The sequence below is a fragment of the Rutilus rutilus genome (genome assembly GCF_951802725.1).
Source record: "Rutilus rutilus genome assembly, chromosome: 11".
Taxonomy (NCBI): Eukaryota; Metazoa; Chordata; class Actinopteri; order Cypriniformes; family Leuciscidae; genus Rutilus; species Rutilus rutilus.
The window spans coordinates 2,961,712-2,986,909 of NC_140216.1; the positions used below are offsets into that span (position 1 = coordinate 2,961,712).

Genomic DNA, 25,198 nt, shown 5'->3' on the forward strand with positions numbered 1-25,198 from the left:
TAAAATGAATCTAATATGGAGATCAAAGTTGTCGATACTTCCTATCAGTGTAACAACATGATAAAACAAACAATATCACATTGTCAGAATTGTACTGTAAGTGTGTCAGTAGGGCTTGACAGAACATCTCTAGGCCTATATACAAAACAATAGAATACAGACTCTGGCTTCAGTGTCTTTTGGATCTGTGCCTGGGAATTAAGCTTTAGGCAAAAGCAACTTGACATGGAGTTGAAACATTGTGTCAGTTTTAGGCAACAGAGTGAAATCCCAGAAAATCGTACTGAATATTTCAGTGCCAAACTGCCCATCACCATCTGTACAGTGCATGCAAGACAGCAGTGTGTTGATATTCCTCAAATATTCTGGTTATGGTTTTATACTAACCACTGAAACACTAAAAATCATTTTCATTTGTTATTAACATTTAGCACACAAAAAAAACAGTATGCTTTATTTCGATAGTCCACTTTAGACATTCTACTAACTATAAGTAACTTTGCAACTACATGTCAACAAACTCTCAACTCTCAACACACTAGGTAGCTGTAGGAAAAGTTGACATGTAAGCTTGATAGTTAATATAATGTCTGTTGAGGAGCATTAGAATATTAAACACATATTCTACTAATACTCTAATGAGAGTTAGTTGACATGCAGTTGCAAAGTTACTTTGATTTTTTTTTAAATCCCACAAAAGTCAAATTTAAATTTCATAACACATTGAGACTTGTTCAAGAATATCTAAGTAAATCGTTTTGTTTTTGTTACCTCATTCACTAAATGTTCGTGTTTCAAGTACAAACCTCATGAAATGTTCTTTAATTTATTATTAAAACGAGAGAAAAAAATGTCAAAAGGATAAAAGTAAACTTAATTCAAAAACTGAATTTTAAACATCTTAAGGGCTTAAGGTGGAGACTCCATTCAAACTGTTTTCTAGGTAATTCCATTTCATAATTCAGTTTATTAAGTTAATTATTGAGTTTTAGGATTTTTTTTTTTTTTAAACATAATTTTCTATTGACTTTTATTCATAAAATGCTTAGAACCAATTTTGCTTGATGATGCAAACTGGTATTTGTTATCATATTATTCTCATATATCATATTATGCTCTATCATATATCATAGGCCTTGCACATTAACAGGAAATACTTCCGTTTTGATAAAACCAGTGCAAACAGTCCATTGAAATAAATGACAGTATAAGAATTTTTAGAGCTGAATTTCCCCTTCCCTTCTGCTTGAATATGGGTGAGTTGTTGCTAAGTGGAAAGAAAATGTCCTGAAAACAGTCATTTTATATCTAGTCATATTGGCTACAAGAACATTGCGGCCTAATTGATAACCAGGCTAAATAAGCATGAAGAGACTCTCTAAACAGAATAATTTAGAAGAACAGCTGGAAATCAGATAACATGAATGATTTTCAAGAGGGAAAATAAAAACATGCTTTAACTGCTGGGTGATTGTTCATTTATATTTATACCATACATAATTCTTTGGACAGGGCGATGCTTGATATGGTTATCATAGCCAACATCATAGCCAACACAAAAGCTCAAGCTATCTTCTTTACTGGTCGAGTTTATTAATGTTTACTCATATTTAAGCAACCTAAGGGCACACAGAAGGTTCTTTTTTGTACAGGTTATTCACAGAAGCAGAAATAATAACCAAAGTTGCCCTTGAGCTATCAAACTGCACAATTTAAGAACATAAGCAGTATTTATCTCACCTTGTAGGTCATTTACAGTTTTCTTCTCGCTTACTTGAATTTCTTCAGTAACTGTAAATACAAGAACTGTGAAAAACACATTTTATTGTGATTGAGTTTTCTGCTCGAAGGGGTCAATAAGGCCATTCTCCGGTCATAGCTTGTGTTCCCATGGCAACCACAGCTGATATTAGGGTCCATATTGATAATGCAGAGATTTGGTAAGCGTCCGAGTCCTTAGGGGGTGTATAAGTCTTTAAATGGGAAACATCCCCAGGAGAGAAATATATCCGTAACTCTAATAGCTCTCAGTGTTGCCATTACTTCTAGACAAGAGTAGCGCGTTTGGTCTCAGCAGAGGAGATTTATCCAAGAATTATGTCAGAATTCACTCAGGAAGGCTTTTAGATGAAGTAATGGCCAGAAAGCAGTAATTTTCCTCAAGTATCATTATACTTCTGCTCTGTTCATCGTTTATCTTAATGGTTTTATTAGGGGCAGTTGTTTAAAGTGGAACTTTTCAATCTGTTTTGTATTGTTACAATGTCGGAAGTGCGTGAAACAGAACATTTACTCTTTCTCTGTGTTACCCAAGACAGAGAAATTCCCGTTTATGTGATCACAAATGTCCGCTGGATGAAGAAAAATGCGTCTTTTGACAGCTCCGGGGCTTTCGTGAAAACTACAGATTGTACTTGCGCATTTTTGCATCCCTGTCCACGGACCGTCGGATCGGCAGAGGGTTATTAACTAAACGGTTATTGTAAGATTAGATGTTGTCTACTCTTTAAAGCGCATTATGGTAAAAATGTACCACTATGACAACAGCTTTTATACCTGTACGCGACGGAAGGTATCGATTTTAAATGTCTTTTTATAGGTAGACAAGTTTTATTAAAAAACTCATTTTGCCAGGTGTGAAGTAACCGCTTTAATGAAAAGCATAATCAAGCAGATCAAGGAACTGTAATTTGCATTTAAGTTAGATCTACAAGGACAAACGAATCAGATGCTAAACCGTCATTGCCATAACTGAGATGTTATGTAATGATGCCTGAGAGTGAGAAGGTGAAGGTCAGTGTTATGGCAGGGAAATATGATAGTATCACTATTTCCTTTCCGATAACAAATGGTGCGCAGGATCCACTCTTGACTTTGGTTCAGCTAATAATCTGACATCCAGGGCGGAAAACAATTACTGTAATCTATCCTTGACTAGATGGACATGGGGATAGTTTGCCAAGGGACTCGGCAGGGAGATAAGGTGGCAATGCAAGGACATGTCTCTGAGATCGCATCAAAGATACCTGATGTACATATCAAATCAAAGGCGAAGCGGATTGAATGCACTTTCAGTGGGAGTTTTGATTGCTAATTGTGTTTTGAAATCTTAGCTTAACTAACAGGTGAAGGTGCGATTGTGCAGAACTGTGCATCAACAAGAAAAACCACTGTTTTTCAATAACACAACCTTCGAACCCATCAAAAGTAGGTTCTTTGAGTTGATGAGCTCCTTGTAAAGAGGATTTGAAGATTTGATTTGTACTGTGCAGCTCAGTGGAGCAGTCATTTCCAGGAAACCCTGGTTATGTTGACCTTGGTTAGCTGCTGACAGCTGCTCGCTTTTTTAATTAATTAGTGTTTGAAAAGCGATCTAAGCCCGAATAGGTGTTGAAATTTCTTTGTCACACATGTGGAGGCTCGGGAAAATGTTACATGTCTAATTATAGATGTAAAATGTCAGTTCGGTGGCATAAATAATAATTTGAGGAAAGTTTGGCTTGACAGGTAATAGACAGTAATTGTGGAAAGCCTGGTCTTTATTGCCTGTATATATGGATGCATATTTGGGGTAGAACAGCTTATTTTACAGTGCGTTCGGATATACTGTATTTATGTGCATTTTCCAATACAGGTTGCTGATGTTGCATCCAAGCTGTTGGGTGTGAATTACAATGAATGAGATTGTGTTTTAATGGGTTGTCTGGTGCATTTATAGTCTGATCTTAGCTTTATTGATGGCGTATAACATTTTGTGCCATTTGCGATGCTCAAGAAGCGATAAGCAAATTACTTGAGATGTCTAAAGTGATTGAAAGATGTGCTGAAATATCATTTGTGATAATATCCTATGACAAATGGCTTTCGGTTTCAAAATAGTAATCTGTCGCCATCACCATAATTCTGGTGAGTAGCTTTTTCTGCCAAAATTTTGAATTAATCATATGCATTATGATTTCATGTCAGTGTTTCTACTCACGTTTATAATGATAGAATGTCTCAGCACTGTTAAGGGATGATTTGTCGCAGCTGAAACCGAATGTGATCATAACTGAAGTTTAAAGTAAGTATTACCACAATTAGCATTATGTGTAATTTCAGTGCGTTTTAATGTACCTTTAAAAAGTGGTTTAACGTCATGTCATTGGTTAAGGTCAACAGTCCTATCCTCAGTTTTAATGTTTTGTCACTTGCGGAGCGTCTCATTTGCAGGCCTCGCGTCAAATGATTTATTCAGCATAACCCTTTTAAGTAGAAATAGGTGCCAGAGCAAATTTCCATCCACAGAATAATTGGATCTAGGCGTGCCTATGTCAATAGCGTATTCAAATGAATGCTAAACAAGTTCATGTTGAAATCTTCTAGTGCTTTTTCCGAAATACGTTTTTCATTGGTTTTTATTTATTTATGGTGATGTGTTGATCCAGTGGGTGGTTAATGGATGCTCAATAATGAAAGTGAGGTTCCATTAGGTGTTGATAGAATGATTTCATTTTCAACCGGATACTGTGGGTGTATTAATCACCCGCCATTCTGAACCTGCGTCCTCCAGATATTCAGTTTAGTACAAAAAAAATAAAAATATATATATACATACACGTCAACTTCAGGAAGTACTTATGGGTGACTGGCATAATTCTGGCATAATGCTGTTGATTACATACAGTATATAAATTCAACTCAGTATAAATTCAATCCCTCGGTTTAAAAACAAAACAAAAATTAAGAATACATTGATACTATTTGAAAATTTGTATTATACATGTTCGCATATGACCATAGTGTGATTGAATAACTTACTGCTATTTTTAGAATAGCATCAATAGCTTTATTGATGGCGTATAACATTTTGTGCCATTTGCGATGCTCAAGAAGTGATGAGCAAATTACTGGAGATGTCTAAAGTGATTGAAATATATGCTGAAATATCATTTGTGATAATATCCTATGACAAATGGCTTTCGGTTTCAAAACAGTTATCTGTCGCCATCACCATAATTCTGGTGAGTAGCTTTGTGTTATACATGTTTGCATATGACTATAGTGTGATTGAATAACTTACTGTATCTGTGTAAAGTTGTATTCAATCTATCTACTTCGGTGACTTATATATGCATGCATATTTTACATGCAAGAATACCAAAAAGTTGCTGTTTACATGTATTACCACCTCTAAAATGTTGGTTTACTCTAGACTTGGTTTACCCTAAACTTTATAGCTCAAATAATAAACTTAAATATTTTTATTTAGTAATTCATCCTAAACATGCAGCATGCATTTCAGCCTTCTGGATACTGGTGTTGCTGCAACTGTGATTTGATTGTGAACTTTTAAAGAAAAAGAAAAAGAAAAAGATTGTTATATTCTGTGTCTAGCAGCATTATGCCTCAAATACTGTCTATAAAACGCATTGTACCCAGACCATTCCTTTATTATAATGTTATTTGTACTTTGAAATGATGATACATCGTTTTAAATCCAGGAGATGTTAATGGGCCAGGATCAGCTGTATAATAACTAGTGCAGTTTTGCTTTAGAGTGGCTATAATACATGTTTTTGATCTGCTACTTCTGACTTTTTGCACTGACAATTTGATATAGAGCTAATTATGGTTAGATTGAGGATCACAATTATTATTATTATTATTTATTTATTTTTAAATAGACAACTAATAAATTATAATTTTTTTAAAGATTCAATGACTCACCTATAAATATACTTCAAAAACAGCGTTTTTGAACGAATCTCTTGCATGCATGATTCAATGACTATACATTTTTTTAACGGTCACATGTCGCCACCTACTGGTGTAACAATGTAATCTATACAGTCTTTATTTGAAGCTCCGAGTTACTTTCAAAAGGTGATTTACTCTATTATTTATCGCTATACCGTAGACAACATTGTTTATATCCCAGCTGTAAACCTTTATCCCACTGCCTCTGTGATCATTTCAATTATTGTAATGCAGAAATAATGACTCTGTGTGGTTGAAAAGACTGTTTGTGAAGCTGTTTCATATCTGTACATGACATCTGCTCTCTCTGGGTCAGAACACAGATCTGAATGTTTGCTGTGTTCGTACTTGTCAAAGGTCAAATCTATGTCATTAAGGAATAAGATCGTGTGGATGTTTAAGATTATGTAAGGGTGGGCAAACATCGTATTTCATTCATATTCATAGGCTGTCTGAACTCTCAAATTTAGGCCCCTCTTCAACAAAAATGTGTCTATAGGAAGCTACTGTTGAACTTGCACTTGCATGGCCTCTCTAAGACTACACCTCAGGTTTACACAAAGTCAAGAGCTCTACCATGTTCTCTTTTTCCTGTGTCATCCACTTCAGGACAAAAATGTACTGCTCTGTTATGGGAAACACAGTTGTTTTCTAGGAATATTCATAAATCCCAATGCCAAAAATATCACAGATGCCGTTTTAAAGTGTAAAATTGCTTTTGCTTTTGCTATAGTTCAGTGTGTTCAAAATATTACTTACAGAAGAATTTACTGACAGAAAATCACTCCGATATAACATAATTTATGGAAGCTCTAATTTTCCCGAGTTCTAGTCACTGTCACATCACATCACCAGGGTTCATTTTCAGGTCCGTGTTCCCATAACTAATGTGACGACCAGGAATTGTTTGTGTTGCTTTGCATTCATTAAGCATTTATTAGTTCGCTGATTTAATGACATGCACCATTTACAAAGGGAAAAAGATGCATTAATGCAGAGAAAGCATTTTCCACGATGTTTTCAAATATTCAGAGTGGACTAGTTGTTATTATTATTATTATTATTATTATTATTATTAATAGGTTTTACATTCCCAACAAGACTTCTGTTTGACCTTTGACATTCTGGGCTACATGCTCGTCTGGATTAGCCCCAAGGACCGTGCCATTTGTCTCTGCATGCATGTCAAACAGCCACTTTCCTCCCGTAGGAATACCTTGGCAGACGTTTGCGGCCTAAACACTTCCGAGAGGCATTTGACAAAGTCTGCTTCACATCCAGTGGTGTAGACATGCAGCACAAGCTGAAATCTTCCCCTTGTCAAGGTTGACAACTGAACAGAAGTCCTGTCCCCCACCACTCCTTTATTAATCTCACTTTTTCATTTTATTATTCAACACATGGCCATATTTTCTGTTCGCAGAGCACTTTGGAAATTGTCGACACTGCTATACTTGTCTGCTCTTCTCTCTCATGCGCTTGATGATGGTTTATTTTTTCAATGCTGACAAGTTTATTTACAATCTGTTTCACCTGATTTCATGTTTTTTTGTTTCATCTTTATTCCCCTTTAACTAGTGAAAAGGTCTGTAGATTTCAAATCTAGAGGAGTAAAATTATTCCCTGGCAAAGACAACAGCAACAAGTTTTCTATCTGTGAGTCTACCCTTTGTTACTATTTTATGGTAAATCTGTGTTACTCGTCTGGAGTCGATTACAGCAAACAGTGACCGTAAGATCATTGCAAGATCATCTCGTGCTGATAAGCATTTATCGGCAGAATCACAGATGAATTTCAGTTCCCATGAAAATCTCACAAGCTGAAGTTTCCAGGCGATTTAATTCAACACCCCCACTGAGAGTTATTTCCTCAAAAGCATGAATGGCAGTTTACCGTAAAATTGTGATTTGTACCCCATAACGAGGGAGTGACCTTGTGGCTTGTGATATGATCGTAAATTTCATTTTTAAATCGGCATCCAGTTAGGTTTAGCTTCTCCTCGTTTTACTTTCGCAAACAAATATGTTTCATAATGCCTGCAGCTGAAGCCCTTTGGTCTAAGAGGTTATATTTATTTAAATTATGGAATTTCTTAAAGGATTAGTTCACCCCAAAATGAAAATGTCCTAATAATTTACTCACCCCAATGCCATCCAAGATATCCATGTCTTTCTTTCCTCAGTGGGAGAGAAATTATGTTTTTTTTGAGGAAAACATTTCTGGATTTTTCTTCTAACAATGGACTTCATTGGTTGCCATCGATTTTAAGTCCAAATCAATGCAGGGACAGGGACAAACGGACAGGGAACTACGTCATCACGTTGAAAGGTCACGCCGGCGCCGGCAGAAGTACCGCCCCACTGTTTACAATGCGACCGTATGTAGGAGGATAGTTCAAATAGTATTGTTTGTTATTATATATTCAGTGAATATGAATATGAATAGTATATGAATAACATTCTGATGAATAGTAGTTCAAATAGTATTGCCGGCGTGACCTTTCAACGTGATGACGTAGTTCCCTGTCCGTTTGTTGATCAGCTCAATCCCAACTATTGAAGGTAAAAAGGTACATTTTTTTTGTTTGTTGAAAATGACCTTTCGTTTCGCCAGATAACAACCTCTTCTTCAGCTGTGATCGCGTACAGCCCGTTTAAACACTTCAGAGACTTTTGAAACTGCATTGATTTGGATTTAAAAATGATGGGAACCAATGAAGTCCATTGTTAGAAGAAAAATCCAGAAATGTTTTCCTCAAAAAACATAATTTCTCTCCCACTGAGGAAAGAAAGACATGGATATCTTGGATGGCATTGGGGTGAGTAAATTATTAGGAAATTTTCATTTTGGGGTGAACTAATCCTTTAAGAATTGAAAAAGTATGTTATACAACAAACATCAGACATTTATGAGCGTAGTTCACTTAAACAGAATTACGTAATTTGGTTAAACAAGACAGCGACATGAAACTCAAATTCAAGTTTCTTCACTTTCATGTTCCAGCATGCACTCGTATGTCTCTGTAACATTCAAAATTGGCTTTTTATTTCAATGACTGTTTAGTATGTATTCAATTATTAAAACAGTAGTGCTAACATGGAGCCAGTCCTGTAGATATAAAAAGCTCTTTTGATTCCCTAAATCAGGGGATTTCGAACTTTTTGATGCCTCTAAATATATCATTATATTATATGATGGTATGGAATAAATAAGATATAAAGGCAGATATGTTGTCATGTACAAAGACCCATTTACACTGTGTAAGTCAAATAGTAAACATGATATTATGAAGACAAACATAGTGTCTGCGTAAAAATAATTTAATTTTATGTTTTTATATTGTTTTTTTATATTGTACTAAAGACATATGAAATCACAAAATAGGGAAAAATTTTATTTTAAATATATATAACCCTGAAAATAAACTTGTTTATAGTGTTTATAATAAACTTGTGTTTTTATAGTGCTATTTACTGTAAATCTGTATTTATATTTATTTTTATTGTATATTTTTTGAAGCCCTCTCCTGGGCCCCAGTTTGAAACTCCCAATAATGAAACATTTCCTTATAAAATGAAGAAGGAAAGATTGTTTTATGCCATCCGGTTAGAATAGACTTTTTTTTCTGCAAAGACAGTCCCAGCAAATGAACTGAAGATCAGCAGCTACAGTCACACAAACTACAACAGCATGTCTCCCGTTGACCAAATATATAAAAACCTGCAATGATCTTCAACAGCGTCATGTTTGTTTTTATTGACTCTTTTATTTTGTTTGGTTTGCTTGTGCTCTTCGTATTTTCCGTTGAATGTAATTGTGTTGTCAGTGAGTGCCATGTTTTTCGATTTCGGTTAAATTTTTTTTTTCATTGCTTTATTTGTGGATCGTTATCTGCTGATATTGCTTGCATGACCAATCTCCCTTGCCATTTCCAAACCAGCAGTTTCTCTGTCCGTCAACAACACAACACAGTGAGCAATGTTTGCACCATGTGGTTCTAATCTAGCACCCATTGTGAAAGTTATCAGACTAGATTGCAGCTTTCAAACACGGGAAATATCCACTATTTCATTATTTTTCTTGTCACTTGCATATTGTTGGGAATAATGCACTGTGAGCAACCCTTCCATTATGTCGGGCATTTTCCGTTATAAGAAGCTTGTAATGCTTCCATTTTCCTTTTACTTGTCATAGCTATTGAGGTAATTTGAAGCCTTTTAAGCCTTAAGTATACTTCGGCCATGGTGTAATTTCCGTCGTCGGTCTGTGCGCGTACAACAGTGCAAGATGAATGTTGAGACAGAAGAGTCCACTAGATGGCGATATGCACAGTTGTGATGTACTGTGCAGTAGTCAAAGAAGAGTGTGTAAAGAGCAATACAAAACAGCATATCCTTCTACATCATTTTTGTTTTGTGATTGGAAAAAATATAAGATGGGAGGAAAAATTATTCTCTCGCAAATTTTTTTCGTTCCCCTATGAAACTTTGCGTTCGCTCGCACAACTTTTGAGTTCTTTGTGAGCCGAACGCAACGTTTCCCAGGGGACCGCAAATGCTTTGCAAGGAAATGCAAATGTTTTGCGAGCGAACAAAGTTTCTCAGGGGTACGCAAAATTTTTGCATGGGAACGCAAAGGTTTTGTGATCGAACACAGAGTTTCTCAGGGGGAACGCAGAGGGTTACGCGAGCGAACAGTTTTTTCAGGGGAATGCAAAAGTTTGCAAGAAAACGCAACAAAGCATAGAAATAATTATTTTTTTCATCACCATGTACAGTACCTTTAAGGGCTCCTTATCCATCCGCGCTCATCAGCGTTGAGTTTACTTTGAAAGCTGTACGAACACGAATGTGCTCGAGACGCAGCGGAACGCGGAAAATAAAGTTTACTCGGGACTTTAGATGTAGTGTTGAAAACATTCTGGTGAAAATGTGCTTTCAGAAGTGCAAAACATTTCTCAAACTCATGAGACAGGCAAATAAAATGCAAAAAGCTAAATGCTGAAAATTGCTTTCAGTGCAGTTTAGCTTTGAATTTGAAAACTAAAGATACTCTAAATATATACCGTATTGTGAGACACACCTTCAGGTTGAGGGTCTTTTGTTATGTACTGTAGAGCTGGGTATAATGGTTTAAAGTGCTTCTGGCACTGTGTCGTTCATAGGTCCCTTAAAATGGCCTTAAATTGAACTCTGTACTTCAGGATTACTGCTTACATATCAAATGGAGACAAGAGAAGTGACTCGCCTCTAATGCTTTTGGAATATGTTTTAAATATGCTTCTGAGAAGAGCCCATCTTGCTTCATTGTTAATGCAACTTGCCTTGTTGCATTCAGAATCTAGTGTTAGAAACCAAATGAGCCCTGAGGCGAAAAATTTCTGTGTGGAACAAAGTGTGTTCATATTATATAAATGTTGGTTTTCCATGACATCATGCAGTTAATAGAATTAAGATTGAAAGTTTGCGGTCCACTAAGCAATCGCTGACCTTTTAGGGGAATTTCAAGTTACTTTGATTGTAACCCTAAACGTACAGTATGGAATACAACATATAAAACACACACAAACGTGTAGACATATTTTAACGTCTTCCTACCAATTTAACATTCTCCTAGGTTACTCTTTTCAACTCTGCGTAACGGAAATTCACAAAGGCCAGATATTTACCGCTTGTGTTACTACCAATCAGCACTGTTTACAGGCAGAAATTGTCATTTTGAGTTCTGAAGACTTAAAATGTAATTAGAAAGATTTCATTGCCAAATAAGTTAATTAAACACACCAGTTTGAGTTATGATGCCAAAACATGGTGTTTTAAGTAATGGTACATTGCATTTACATGTATTCATTTAGCAGACGCTTATCAATAGAAGCTATCTAATAGAATACTATTTCATTATTTAAATGTTTTTCCTTTTCATTTTTATACATATTTTTACCTAAAAAGTATTATTATGGTTGAAGTGTTTTCTTTTTTCTTTTTTTATAGTATATTGTAACTTCATAGAGCACTTGCTTGCTTTTATTTAGTCACGTTCTAAATCTATAAACAGCTCCGCTTAACTGTATTTCATCTTTATTTAAAGTCCATTTAAAAAGATATGCAAAATATCAAAAAACATTTTTTTACTGTACTAAAGCATAAAAATACCATAAAATGCTTACAGAGATTTAGGCAACATGGTTACAAGTTCCATACTTGTTTCTCAGAAAAACAATAGCCAGTTATTCTACTTTGAAATGTGCGTTCCGTGTCGGAATGTTTGTTTTTGTTGTGGTCTGTGTGGCTCCGCCCACTGCCAATTTAACCAATAGTATTTCGACACTCTGGGTTGCCAGTTGGCAGAAAACACAGCGTATTGCAGCCATGGAAGCCAGAGTTTGCATATTCTACCCGACCTAAAAAGCCTTGGATAAAAAAATAAAAAACAGAGTGTAAAGGCCCGTTCACACCAAAAATGATAACTATAACGAAAACTATATGACCGTCCACATCAACGCACGATATCGTTGTGTAGCTGCAGTTATCGTATAAGCTGCAGTTTTGTCGTCTGCCGCTTTAAACGCTCGAGCTCGTTACATCAGGGTGGATTCTGATTGGCTGTCAATGTTTTTATCGTTCATCATCTGGAAAAAAAAAATGGTTCTGAAAGTGATTCCATTGATATTGTTCTCTGTGCCGTTATTATTAGTTGTGGTGTGGACTCTGATATTCTTTTATATTTAGAATGATTTTTAGAACTATATCTTTATCGTTATAGTCATCGTCCTTGGTGTGAACATGTCATGACTTAATGTCAATTGCAAATGTCATGTCAAATGTCCTCAATCTGGCAACCCGCGTGAGTGTCTCTAACCCATTAATATCTCTAGCTGTCAATTTTACGGACGGCACCTTTAAGTATTAGCTTTCAATTTTCAGTAATACTCCAGAACTGCAAAGTGGATTTTCCTGTAGAGTTTTTTTAGTAAAAGAATATTAACTTATTCATTCGTTCCTTGTAAATGTGCGTAGATGTATTTTTATTTTCTCTTAAGGCTGATCTTTATAGTCTTTAAGTAATGAATTATGAAGGCCCATATAATTGGTTTCAACATATTGATTGTTTGCACCAGGTATATCTATGTTTTACAGTCAAACCAGCTGGTATATTACGTTTTTTGGCTACATGGGAACACATTTTGTCAATAATTTGGCATGACACCATGGATGCACATTGATCATGGAGTAAGTGAGTGCATGTGACTGCATGCTTGTTTGCTTGCTCACCCTGCTTATGTGTTCACCTGAACGCCCCATATTTCCCCACGCATGTTGGCGATGTCCAAGAAAGGGCATGAAGCATTGAGTATTTATATAAAGCTATGTTTTTATTTGTGATTTGTTTGTGCATTGGCCACATGAATCAATTAAAAAATCAAATGCGATCTGCACATAAGTGTTTGATCAGAATCACGCCTCCTTATTCAAAAAACACTTTTTCTTGTGCAAGGTAAGGGATTCAGAGTTAAGAGAGTTTAGCTAGGGATGTTTGTGTTTTGCATGTTTGGTTGAATGTGTGAGAAACCGTGTCAGAGGAGTGTTTCATCAACTGTGTGTGTGTGTGTATGTATTTGTCTGTGTGAATTAGAGGGATGCGGAGAAAGAGAGGCAGAGGGTAAGTTTGAGGGAATGAGAATAACAGGTCTCACAGAGAGTTCTGCCTCTCTGACTCTTGATTGAGCTCTAAAAGCCCTGCGGGTTTCATACTCCACTAGCCTTGAATGTGAGAAAAAAGGCAACTTTTCTAAACATAGCAGAGGAATCATTCTAAAGGATGACCTGGGAAAGAAGTGGCCTAAAATAACCCCAAACTTCCAGCAGAAAGGCCTGAATTCTCCCAGGCTGATGGATGGTGAAAACTGCAACATGATGCTTCAGCTCAGAGCCCGTTAGAAGAGAACAGCAAGCTAAACGCCAACACAGTCCCCTGACCTCAACACGTTCTGATTTATTCTGATTTATCTATTTATTTTCACACGGCCAGTTGGGTCCTATTAGTTTTCTTCAACAAAATGATGTTTTGATGTATGAAATATTAGGGAAAATATTTCTTATTTATGTTTATTTATGTATAGTTTTATTAATATTTTGAATTTGCTTTTAGTTTTTAGTTTAATTCATCTTTAGTAATTTTGTCATTTTATTATTTTTTTTTCCTTTAAATATTGCTATTTAGGTTATATTTTTATTTCAGTTTTAGTATTTTTTCAGTTGCTTCAAATTAAACTTATTTCAGTTTCTAATTTTTGTTTAAAGTTTTTCAACTAATATTTTATTTTATTTCATTTTATTTTATTTTATTTTATTTTACAATTTTTTTCAATTAACATAAATGTTTTTAATAGTTTTAGTTTTGGTTAAGGATAATAACCCTGTTTGGGGAGAAACTAGTTTAGTTAGTAGCATCACTATTTTGAGTTATATTTAGCTCAGTATCTGTGTATTTAATCTGCTGTTATGATGTTTTCAAAACACTGGAGCTTTTAAATTACACTGTAAATCTGTAAAATCTACATCTGTAAATGTAAAAAAAAAAAAAAAAAAAAAACCTTTTCTTTATCATTATTTTTCTTCTGACGGAGAGGCTTAATCACAAAGGTCGACTGAACAATACAATATAACAAGATATATTTCTAAAGCGAATATTTACATGCACTTCTACTTTTAGCCCTTTTCAGTTCATAGAGAGTTCATTATGTTCAGTTATAGCTGAAGAGGGTTCAACAAATTTCATCACTGAAGGTAAAGGAATTACATCAGACTATAAATGGTCACAGGTTCAATCAGAAGAATAAATGGTCCTGCAGAAATCATGACTAATTGAGATTGAAAAAAAAAAGAAAATTGAGAAAATCACGAGGCGTTTTCACGAGGGAGACGAGAGCGAATTATCTGACTACAGAGTCTGTCATTTTGAGCATTTTAAACACATTTTAAGGGTTTTTTATCAACACAGGCTCACTTCCAAAAGCAGGGCTGAATTTGATCAAGCTTGGTCAAGATATCAGTCCACCTGTCAAAAGACCCGTGTATCGCTGAAGGCCTCATTACACCGCAAATATGAACAAAATTGACACTTTTGTTGACAAAATTACTATAAACTGTCCCCAAAAGTACTTTTTACTTCAATATCTAAAGATATCCAAATAATGTCTTTATTATTTTTCTTGAAATTTTGAAGGCATTACGATTACAGTTAGGATCAGAGTTATAATTATCCTAATTTATGTACACACACATGTAATGTCCATGTATGGTAAACATTTTAGTACTTGCATAAGCGGCATGAACTGAACTTAAATATGTTCAACTATATGATTTGTTTTTAGGGTAAACATACGTCGCTGTCGGGCAGAAACGTCCAAAACCGTGGAAAAAAACACTGTTTTTTATTGGTATTGCTGGTATATTTATATGGTATATGGTATTTATATGTATATATTTATACTTTATATATGGTCAGACACTTGCATGTGTCATTACATTATTAACATTGTACCAAAATCAAGCCCAATTGGAGTTTTGTGACCAGCAAATATGTGTTTGAGGATCAAATGGAGTTCCAATGGAGTTTTCATTGGTTAAATATGTGCAAAACCCACTGACAGATGTAAAAGCTGTCCAAAAGTAATGATTTATGGAAAATAAAATAAAAAAGACACAATATGGAGATACGAGGTTTTCACCCGACAGAGATGATATGCACTGCTCGATTGTCAACTCAACTGATCTGGATTCAACAACAAGCTGCAGGCTTTAATGTAATTGTTCTTTCAGAATAAGAGGGAAAATATAATTTTGTGTCATCTTTCACATACAAGCCGAGCACCATCCAGCGCACTCGTAGAGCTCAAAGCATCACAGTGTTTGCTAGCTTCACAAGCACCTAAATCTGTAAACTAAAACCCACGCATGTCTGCAAATACACCATGCACACATGTGCAGAGACAACAATGCTTTATTTAACATATTCACACTACTCCTACACTCAATGATCGTCACTGAATGTTGTTTTGAATCAAACATGGAAACTTTTTTTCCCTTGATGTTCAGGGTTGATTTTTTTGCCATTATTTGAATGGATGAGTTGAGTGGTGAATGAAGAAATGAATGAAAGGATAGATAGATATAGAGTGATTATACCTATTATCCACATATTACAGACATTCGTCAGAAACTGTCTGTTTTTGTGTGTCTTAACTCAGACCATGTTCATTTCTTCATGTGTAGTTTTTGTTATTTGCTGTTGTCTCCACCGATATGAGTCCACATTCATCACATCCTGGAGATTTCCATTCAAGTTAAACTCTGGCAAGTCGAGATGGTTTCCCTGATCTTTTTTTCACTGAGGTAAATAACCCATTTTTGAAGCAAGGCAGCTGGATATTATAGGCACCGTGTGAACGCATTAATGGAGAAATCATGCCATGTTGTGTATATTCTATAATGAATTGTCTTTATAGACATACACAAAAGTGAGGTAGTTAACATTAAATACTTTTGGGAAGTCCCATAGTTTGACATGCTATACCATAATTATTTTTATGCATTCAATTTATTTACATATTATCTTAAAATCTTGGTAAAAGTCCATGGACTTTGCATGTCAATTGTCAGGTAAAGTGGGAGTTGCTTTGAAGTAGTAAGCATGGATTAATGGCATGGATATTAATGGTTATTAACTTAATCACAGAGTGGGCTGAGTACATCAACGTTCAAAGCTCTGCAAAATACAGGAAAATCACATTTCGCTTTTGATGTCAGTCACAGTTTCACCCGTGCTTTGAGAAAATCAACCTTTGTATTGGTTTGACATTTGCATATGCTCCATTTTCCCATTGCACCTTTCCAGAACTTTTAATAGTTAATGAAGAGGCCAGATTGAATCTGTAAAAAGCATGAAAATGGATACTTGGAAGAAAAGCAGGTTGACCTGACCGACAACCTGTGCAGAAAAGCACATAGACGCTTCATGATGTTCTAACAGCTCTGACGTGAATTGCCTCTTTAAATGAGACTACTTTTCAAGTTGCTTGGATGAATAAAGAACAATCTATCAGTTTTTCTTCCATTTATAATTTGCAAGACATTGTTTTTCCTCATTTGTTTTTCTTGTTCTTTTCCTCAGAATCACTCAATTATCATGTTTAAATCTCATGTATAATGTTGCATCGTCTCATCTTTCCACTTGTATCTTGTGCTTTTCATTACCTTTAACCTGTGGGATGAATTCACTAAACAATTGCACTTAAGCATGCAATATTTCAGCAGAAAAAGCTAAAATAGCACTGTCATGAGTATTTAAATTAGGTATTTGAAATTGTTTCATAATTTGCATAATGTAGTAAATTGCGGTTAAAACAACGAGAACAGCGTGTGCGAATAAGTTCCTCCATCATCCTTCATTCTTAGTGAGTTCCTCCTCCTGTGTCATGTCCACATTTCCATCATTCAATCACAAGCCATTTCTGGAGAGACATCTTGAGCCTCATTTAAAGGGATTACAAGTCTGAATAAGTGAACAGACATTAGAGGAAGCCACCGTTCCTCATTAGATTGTCTTTGAAATTAAAAGTTTTAGGGACAGTTAAACAAATGCAAAGGCATCCACTTAAGAAAGTAACGATATGTACAGCTACTAAGACCGGTCCGAAAACAAATGAAGTGCATTTGCACTGGAAAGTCATATGAGCTTCTTTAATATGGTCAGGACGCATAAAAAGTGAGTGTCTTCAATACAGTGGGAGTCATTTTCATTTTACAGTGCTGTGCTTGTGTGCATGCTGATGATAGTGAGCATTTCTGCATTATGTTGAGACCTCTCTTTGTTCTAATCTGCATATTTTGACTGCATGGTTAAATGAAATATTAATTGTGCATTAATTGCATCACCCCATAGACGTAGTGTATGTGCGTGTAAAGGCCTGCATTTCAAGTCAGGTTCACTCGGTTGGAAAATGAGAGGTGACATGGTCCTCTCAACCTCAGATAGAAAGACTTGTCACATGGCCCATGCCAACAACCAACTCGAACCTCAGTCAGTTTTAGATTAGATCACGCAAAACAAAGAATTTATAATAGCTTAAATCAATAACATTGATTCATTAAATAAACGTGTATGTCCTTGAGTCAGTGTTTTTTTTTTTTTTTTTTTTTTTTTCTGACATAGTGTTCGACTATAATCTCTATTAATACTACTGATAATAAAGTGTGCCCTCAATTTAACATGAAAAGCTGCTAATACGATCTGGGATTTAGTCAGTATCTCCACTTTCAATGATGTAGTCACACTCTTACAAAGCGACGACTGCACTGAGACACATTAGTGGGGATGTGTTAGTGGTTATCAATTAGATGATTCCAGGGTGTGTGTGTGCGTTGTGTGTTTGTGTTTGTGTCTGTGTTCACATGTAAGCTCCACCTCCTCTTCAAATCGTTCTGTGAAGCCGTTTGCATGAGGCTTGCATGACGAAAATGAAGTTTATCCGTATGTATGTGTCTAATGGCTAACTGTGCTCTGAATTTGCAGTAAACGAAGGAGGAATCAAACAGGCCTCTAACTCCTGTCCAGACCCGGGGGAACCTGAAAATGGCAAGCGCATTGGCAACGACTTTAGGTAATCACTCTTAGGTGCTGTGTGTCCCAATGAAGACTTCGCTGGAAGGTATCTGGTTATCCCTGCATTCTCCACCAAGACTGCTAGCGTTGGATGCTGATAATTAGATTCTGATGGATCATTCGAGGCGTTCTGAAGTTTCCTAACGGCCCCGATATACTTCAAGCGAATTCGGAGAACAAACCTGTGTGACGTAATTTCGATCAAAATCAAGCCAAAACGAAGTCCGTTTGGAGTTTGTTTCAGGAGTTCAGAAGCGAACTTTCCAGTAAACAGCTTCGAACTACCATTGGTCCTTGGTGATTACGTAATAGGGAGGTGTGGCTCTGAGGCTCCGCCCTCTTTGACCATGTAGTTTCTTCTCTAATCCGTCGCGGTCAAACATCTAAAATCACGAACACAATGGAGAGCCGCTTTAAATTACGACATAATTCTGATAGAGACACTGTTTTTTATGTTTAATACTCTAAAGCTGCTTGCTTTAAAGCAATCTATTGTATAAAGTGCTGGATAAATAAACGTGACTTGACTGGAGTGCTGAATTGCAGAGCTAATTGCAGTAAATATATCCACATCGCTATGATCAGATGCTTTCTTAACTGTTGTTTTCTCAGCACAGTCTTGTTATTGAAAGGAAAATGCGCAGCACATATTTACATCTTCATCTAAATGGCGTCGGGATGTTCGCTGACATTATACCGTTGCTCACGTATTTCAAACTTCTTTATACCCCTAAGCAAAGTATGAAAAAGACTTCACGGTGAGAATATCGGGGCCTTAATATTCGCCATCTTACATGGTAACACATTACTGTAATATTGCTGCAGTGTTCGTCTTGTTGCTTTGCAGATTTTTTTATACATTGTAATGGCCTTAAGGTAATATGCAGATAAGATAATTTCAACTCGAATACATTTTTCATGTCCACATATTTATTTATTAGATGAGTAGTTGTGTAATAACTAGGATAATGCACAGTCAGCCCTTACATACAAAATTTTCCAAGGAAAGAAGAAAACTGTATTATGGATACAGCGCTTCTACACTGAGGCCTGTCATTAATATTGTAGCATCTGAATATCTTACAGTAGTGTCCTCTGTTTAGCACTCCCGGAGCATATAAATCATGTTCTCCAATCCAGACCCTTGCAAGACTTTCCCAATGTCAAGCTAATACCAGCTCCGCAGGGAAGCTGACCATATGTGAATGAAGACACTAATTAGGGCTTGCCGATTCAAATTGCGACACTGACGTTATTCCAGGTTTTTGTGTAACATGGCTTGGATTGCGGAAAACCCCTGCGAATGCTGCAAGCGTTTCGTGTTTGGAAGCAGAGGTTTTTACGAACAACAACCGTTTGTGGTTTCCTCAAATGAAAGTACATGTAAGGCCAGTGTCGGAGTTTGCTGAGTGGATTTATTGAGATCTGTCCAACCCCAGATTGAAGGAAGCATTGAAGAAATAGAGAATGCTTCAAACTAGTGTTTTATGGAGTATCAAGGCGCACCACAGTTTTGACTGCAAGGATAAGACGCTCTTTTGATATGTTTTCATTTATTTATCCCGCTCTTGTGCATGTTGCACTACTTTACTCTCTAACTTTGCCTGCTTGCATAGAGCTGAGAGTATACGGCATATTTTATATGAAATATAATTTTTTTTCTTCGAAAGATGCACAGTATTTTTCCGTGCCGTCTTGGCTGAATGACTGGTACGCAGCATTATATATAACCCAACTTTAAGCCCTCACGGCCTTATTTTCATGTGCATCTTTCACCCTGATCATTGAGTCATGCTAATGGGTTTGTGTTGGATCTGATTTGTTTGTCATTCTGTTCATATGGATCCCCACAGTATCGGTTCGACAGCCCAGTTCACCTGTGACGAAGATCACGTTCTTCAGGGCTCCAAGAGCATCACGTGTCAGAGAGTGGCGGAGGTGTTCGCGGCGTGGACTGACCATAGACCTGCCTGTAGAGGTGAGTCTGTCACTTGCTAAGCACACTGAACATCTGTATATGTTTCTGTTCAAATTCAAGATTAATGTTATGGGTGCTCACACTTGGCAGGTTTGATTCTATTAAAACGAACTCTGGTGAACTCAAAGTTCTCCAGAGTAAAGGGGTCGTGACAGGGATATTTTATTACTTTAATGTGTTCCTTGAGGTTTTTGGACAAAAAAATATTTTTAGTAGTGGAAACTTGGCTAGAAACTCTTCTAAATTAGTATAGCAAAACATTAAACGCTACTAAATCTATTATATAATACTTAATTTGAGCATTTTATTTCCCTTTCGAGTGTCATGGCAAAGCATGCTGGGAAATAGAAATCCCAGCCCGGTTTTAGTTCAATTTAAATTTGTCAAAATTAAAAGAAACAAGTTCATAAAACTCAAAACAATTAAACAATTCAGATTACTTAAAATCTATCAGTTTTGCAAACTCAAAAGAAAAAGAAAGTTCTGAATACTCATAAAAAATCATTTGATTGAAATAATTTGTTAAGTTTACCCTACTCAAACCAATTAATTATTTTGAGCGTAAGGGTTTACAATGTTGGCTACTTCATCTTTCAATAAAAGTTTATTTGCAAACTCTTCTTTGCACCCGGCCTCATTTACGAAACAATCTGCAGTCGAATGCTCCGAACAAACATATAATGTCATTAATGTCATTAACGGGATATTTCACCGCTGGAAAGATGAATGTGTATTTAAATTGGGTCATTTATGTAGTAGAAATGTGAAATTATTTTAGAAGTTGATGGCTTCTTGACTGAGAAAAGCAAGAAAATGTATTTTTGGCTCATGTGGATGAAAGACAACAACTCCCAGAATGCACTTGCTTCGCTGCCCTACGAGGCCACTCCCAAGCCACGCCTACCGGTTACAGAGGGCAGTATCGGAAGAAATGATACAGCTAGGCTACTAGTCGACTCGAAACTGAAAAGAAGGCGTTTTATCATGAGATCCCCCTATGGGCGGGTTAAAGACATGCGGAACGAGTTCCTCCTACTGGCTGTAGTCTCTCGCCTCTGGACAATAAAGCCTCTGATGAGCTAAATTATGATTTTTGTGTCATCTGAGGTTTTTTTCCAGACACACAATACAGAAATCTCTCGTCTCAGGGGGACATGAGGGAGGGAAGCACGGTCATTCCAAAATACTACCGGGTTTCTACTGATACAAAGCTTAATGCTAATCGGTGAAGTATCCCTTTAAATAATGCCAAGACGTCATTAAAAATAAACCATACACTTGTTATTGACGCTTCTGAAGTCCGTAGAGCGATGCAAACGAGCAGTTTAAACAGGACACATCAAAGGAAATGTATTTTCTCTGTTATCAGCAGACTCATGTGTGAGGAGTACGTCAGAAACTGAACGGTCATCTGTATACTGTATTCAACGGGTGGGGCCTATACGCCGTACAATATAATCCATATCGGTTTGAAAAGAGGTTGAGTAAATGATTTTTGGGTGAACTATCCCTTTAAGATTAAACCTGCACAGTCTTTATAGGTTGTCAAGTCTTATTTCAGCGTTATGAATTTGGGTCAGGCACCGAGAAGAGACGTTTGGTCTGAATACTTAGTATTCATCTTAGTATTAATTATAGCTAGAAGGGGTAGGTTAGAAGGAGTAATATTAATTAATTTTAGGAGTGTTTGCAGTTGTCTGGTGACAAGCTTACTAATCAACTTATTTTTTTTTTACACTGGATCTGATAGTATTGCCATGGCAACTAAAATTCAGAGCAGAATTTACATGCCGGCAGTGATTTCTAGCTTTTCACAGCCCTAATGGCTTTAAGTGTCAGTCGGCCGCCCTGGGCAAACAAACAGAAATTGGACTGTCTCCATCATACCGGAGGACACTTTAATTATAGCTCAAAATGAAGCGGAGTGACACTTTCATCAGCATTTAGAGATCATGGGCTGTTTCGCTTTTTTATTTCTATTACTTGCTTATTTTAAACACTTGTTATTAATTAAGCAAGCTCAACAGTCATTCATTGATTTAACTATAGCATTAAGTTGATTCTCGTCTCCGTTTTTAGTGTTTATTTAAAACAAGAGAATCTTGCTCTCATTGTAGTCTCCTGTCTGTTAGTTAGCAGCTTGCATGGTCTTTTAACAGCAGAAGTGACTAAAATCCCAGTCGCACAGGGGTGGGAACGTTGTAAAACAGTGGCGCTATTAGCACAAACGTTTCCATGCAGTGTGATTTACATAATTTCCTTTTATGAATATTATCATGCATTGTTTTCACCAGTACGGTGGCTTTGTTGAGCTACAGAATTACGATGCATGTAAAATTCTAATTATTTTAAACTACAACATTCATAAATTACTTTTACTGACAAAATAATTTAGTTTACATTGCATGTCTTTAAATTAAAGCATAAACTGGATAATAAGGGCGATATTAAGTTGTCAGATGGTCACGTTGCTATGTCCCCCGCCTATGTATTTAATTATATTACTGTAGCTTTTTTTTCCCAGTGACCAATTGCTCTTACAACCCGTGGCATGGGTTTGTATTGTTCACTGTCACAGCTGTGGATAGCCGCTAATGAAAGGGTTTGCATGTTCTTGTGGTGCCATTTTTCTCCAGTTCCAGAACGCATTAGGATTTGTGGCTCGGGCTATTGGCTCAAAAACTTCTGTCTGGAACAGAGAGTACCTATGAGCAAAAAGCTCTGCCAAGCAACCGCCATTGACATGAAAGTGAATGCTAAAATACTCTGCAGGTATTATAGACCTCCTTGAGCAGAACCTAGACAGTGCGACCCCAAGTGGCTAGCTAGCGAAATTACTGGTGATAGAGTTTGTCTTAGCAGTTCATTTTTGTGCTTGTTTATTAGCGGATAGAAAAAGACAGAGAATGTACTGGGCACAGGTGGCGCTTGCTAAGGCAATTGCTTGCAAATGATGTTTAGTAATCCTTGACTTTTGAAATAAGACAAGGCAATTGGTGTTGATGTAGAAGGACGAGTAGCTTTAAAGTCGGTGATGTTGTTTCTAAGATGGACTATTAATGTGTGTTTGGATGGCTTTAAGGCCGCGGAATGCGGGAAAATAAAGGTGTGGAACCGTGTTCGAGGTTTAATGATGTAATTGATCATTCTGGGTGGCAATTGTTTTTTTGTTCAGCCTGTTCCAATGTCTTGGAGTCTCCTAATCTTTATGCTTGCTGCTGACTTGGCCCATTTTCCCAGTAGAGGTCGGCTTCAGTGTCAAGAAGTGTAAAACCGCAAATAGGGCCGAACATACAAGGGATGCATAAAAGAGGATATTTTATTTGGGTGATACAGGCAGTTATCTTGATACTTAGACCTAAAAGCTTATCCGAATGCCAAACCCCTGTTGGAAAGCACCGGCAATGTTCTTGATTAAATGATCCGATAATGCAAGAATCACAGCAGGCAGTCGGGCTAATGTACTTTTAAACCAAAGAGGAAGCAAAAGAAGGTCAAATTAATTTTAAAATAAACTGTGTAAAACTTTCTACAGCAGTTTATCCGGTCCTTGACTTTCTGTGACTTTGCGGCATATACGATTCAACAGCGTGTTGTGGATTGTGACTCTTTCCGCAGGTTACGTAGTTATGCCAGTAGGTGGCGACAAAATCTTTAATCTTTATAAATTAATTGCTGAGACATTCATTCAACCCATTCGTTTATTAACAGGAGCAGAACGGTCTGGATCAAAAATTGCATACTTTTTGAGTAGGTTATTTTGAATAATTAATTATTTTGCAGCTGTATGAATGCGTATAGCATGAATGAATACTACATGCGTGATGTCGTCATTGTTATGTGACCTTCCAGCATCACTGACATTAACAAATCCTCTCCCGTGGCCTCATGGGATAGTAAAGTGTTAATCTTTGTTGGCAGACCACAAATAGACAGAGAAACTGCAATATTGTATCTAAAATGTGAGTTAACCAATTTTAACTACTTATTTTTATTTATTTTTAAAAAGAGAATTGCACAATGGCTTGTGTGGTATTGCTTAAATTCACCTTTCTATACAGTGTGTACAATGGAAATTCAGATATGAATCTGTATCCTTTCTTTTTCTTTCTTTTTTTTTACCTTTGGCTCCCCTTGTAAACAAATGTCAGTCTTGCGTTCTTGTCGTTGTATTGTGCAGGTGGGATAAAAAGTGACAGGTTATCGTTGGCCAAGTAATGAATTGTTTGCTCATCCTGCCCTTTAATTTTATAGATAATTTCTCTCTGGCTGCTTTGCTACAGGCGAGAGAACCGAGCCAAGGCCGTTCATTTAGCAGGCCGTAATTGAGCTGTCAGGGAAGGCACAAGCATGCGCAGATATACGTCATTGTGAGAACTGATGTAGGTTTCTGGACCGCTTCCCTGAGCTCTTAAATCGCCAGCTTGTCCATAAGTCGTTGTCGTCGGTGTGTAAGAACAGTCCAGCAACACTGAGACGCAGGGACGGGAATGTATGCACTGCATCAGTGTTGTAGCTCTTAGTATCACAGAAAAGTGGGAAGGTGGGAAGAAAAGAAAAGTGGGAAGGACTGAGAGATATTATCAGTGAGATAACATGATGGAGAGAGAGACACACACAGAGGGTAAAACAAATAGTAGAAGTGTGTACTGCCTTTATAAAGAACAAGAGGACTCAAACCACTCAGCATGTTTGTTGATGAGATCTTTAAGGATAGAGAAGACGGGGCAAAAAGATGCAGCGTGGGGCAAATTGTTCCTGAACTGTTTAAATGTTGGCTGTGTGTAAGATTTTTTTAATGGATTTGAAGTCACCAA

At 36.6% G+C, this 25,198-nt stretch overlaps 1 protein-coding gene across 1 annotated transcript in view; it reads left to right on the forward strand.

Moving 5' to 3' along the window:
- Positions 1–25,198, forward strand: part of csmd3b (CUB and Sushi multiple domains 3b) — a gene marked incomplete at its 5' end in the record, with an annotated part of 443,617 nt that overhangs the window by 212,986 nt on the left and 205,433 nt on the right. The window contains 3 exons of the mRNA XM_084423901.1: positions 7,318–7,395; positions 18,314–18,401; positions 20,257–20,381. Of these exons, the coding sequence (XP_084280027.1) occupies positions 7,318–7,395; positions 18,314–18,401; positions 20,257–20,381 (291 nt within the window). The remainder of the gene's footprint in view (positions 1–7,317; positions 7,396–18,313; positions 18,402–20,256; positions 20,382–25,198) is intronic.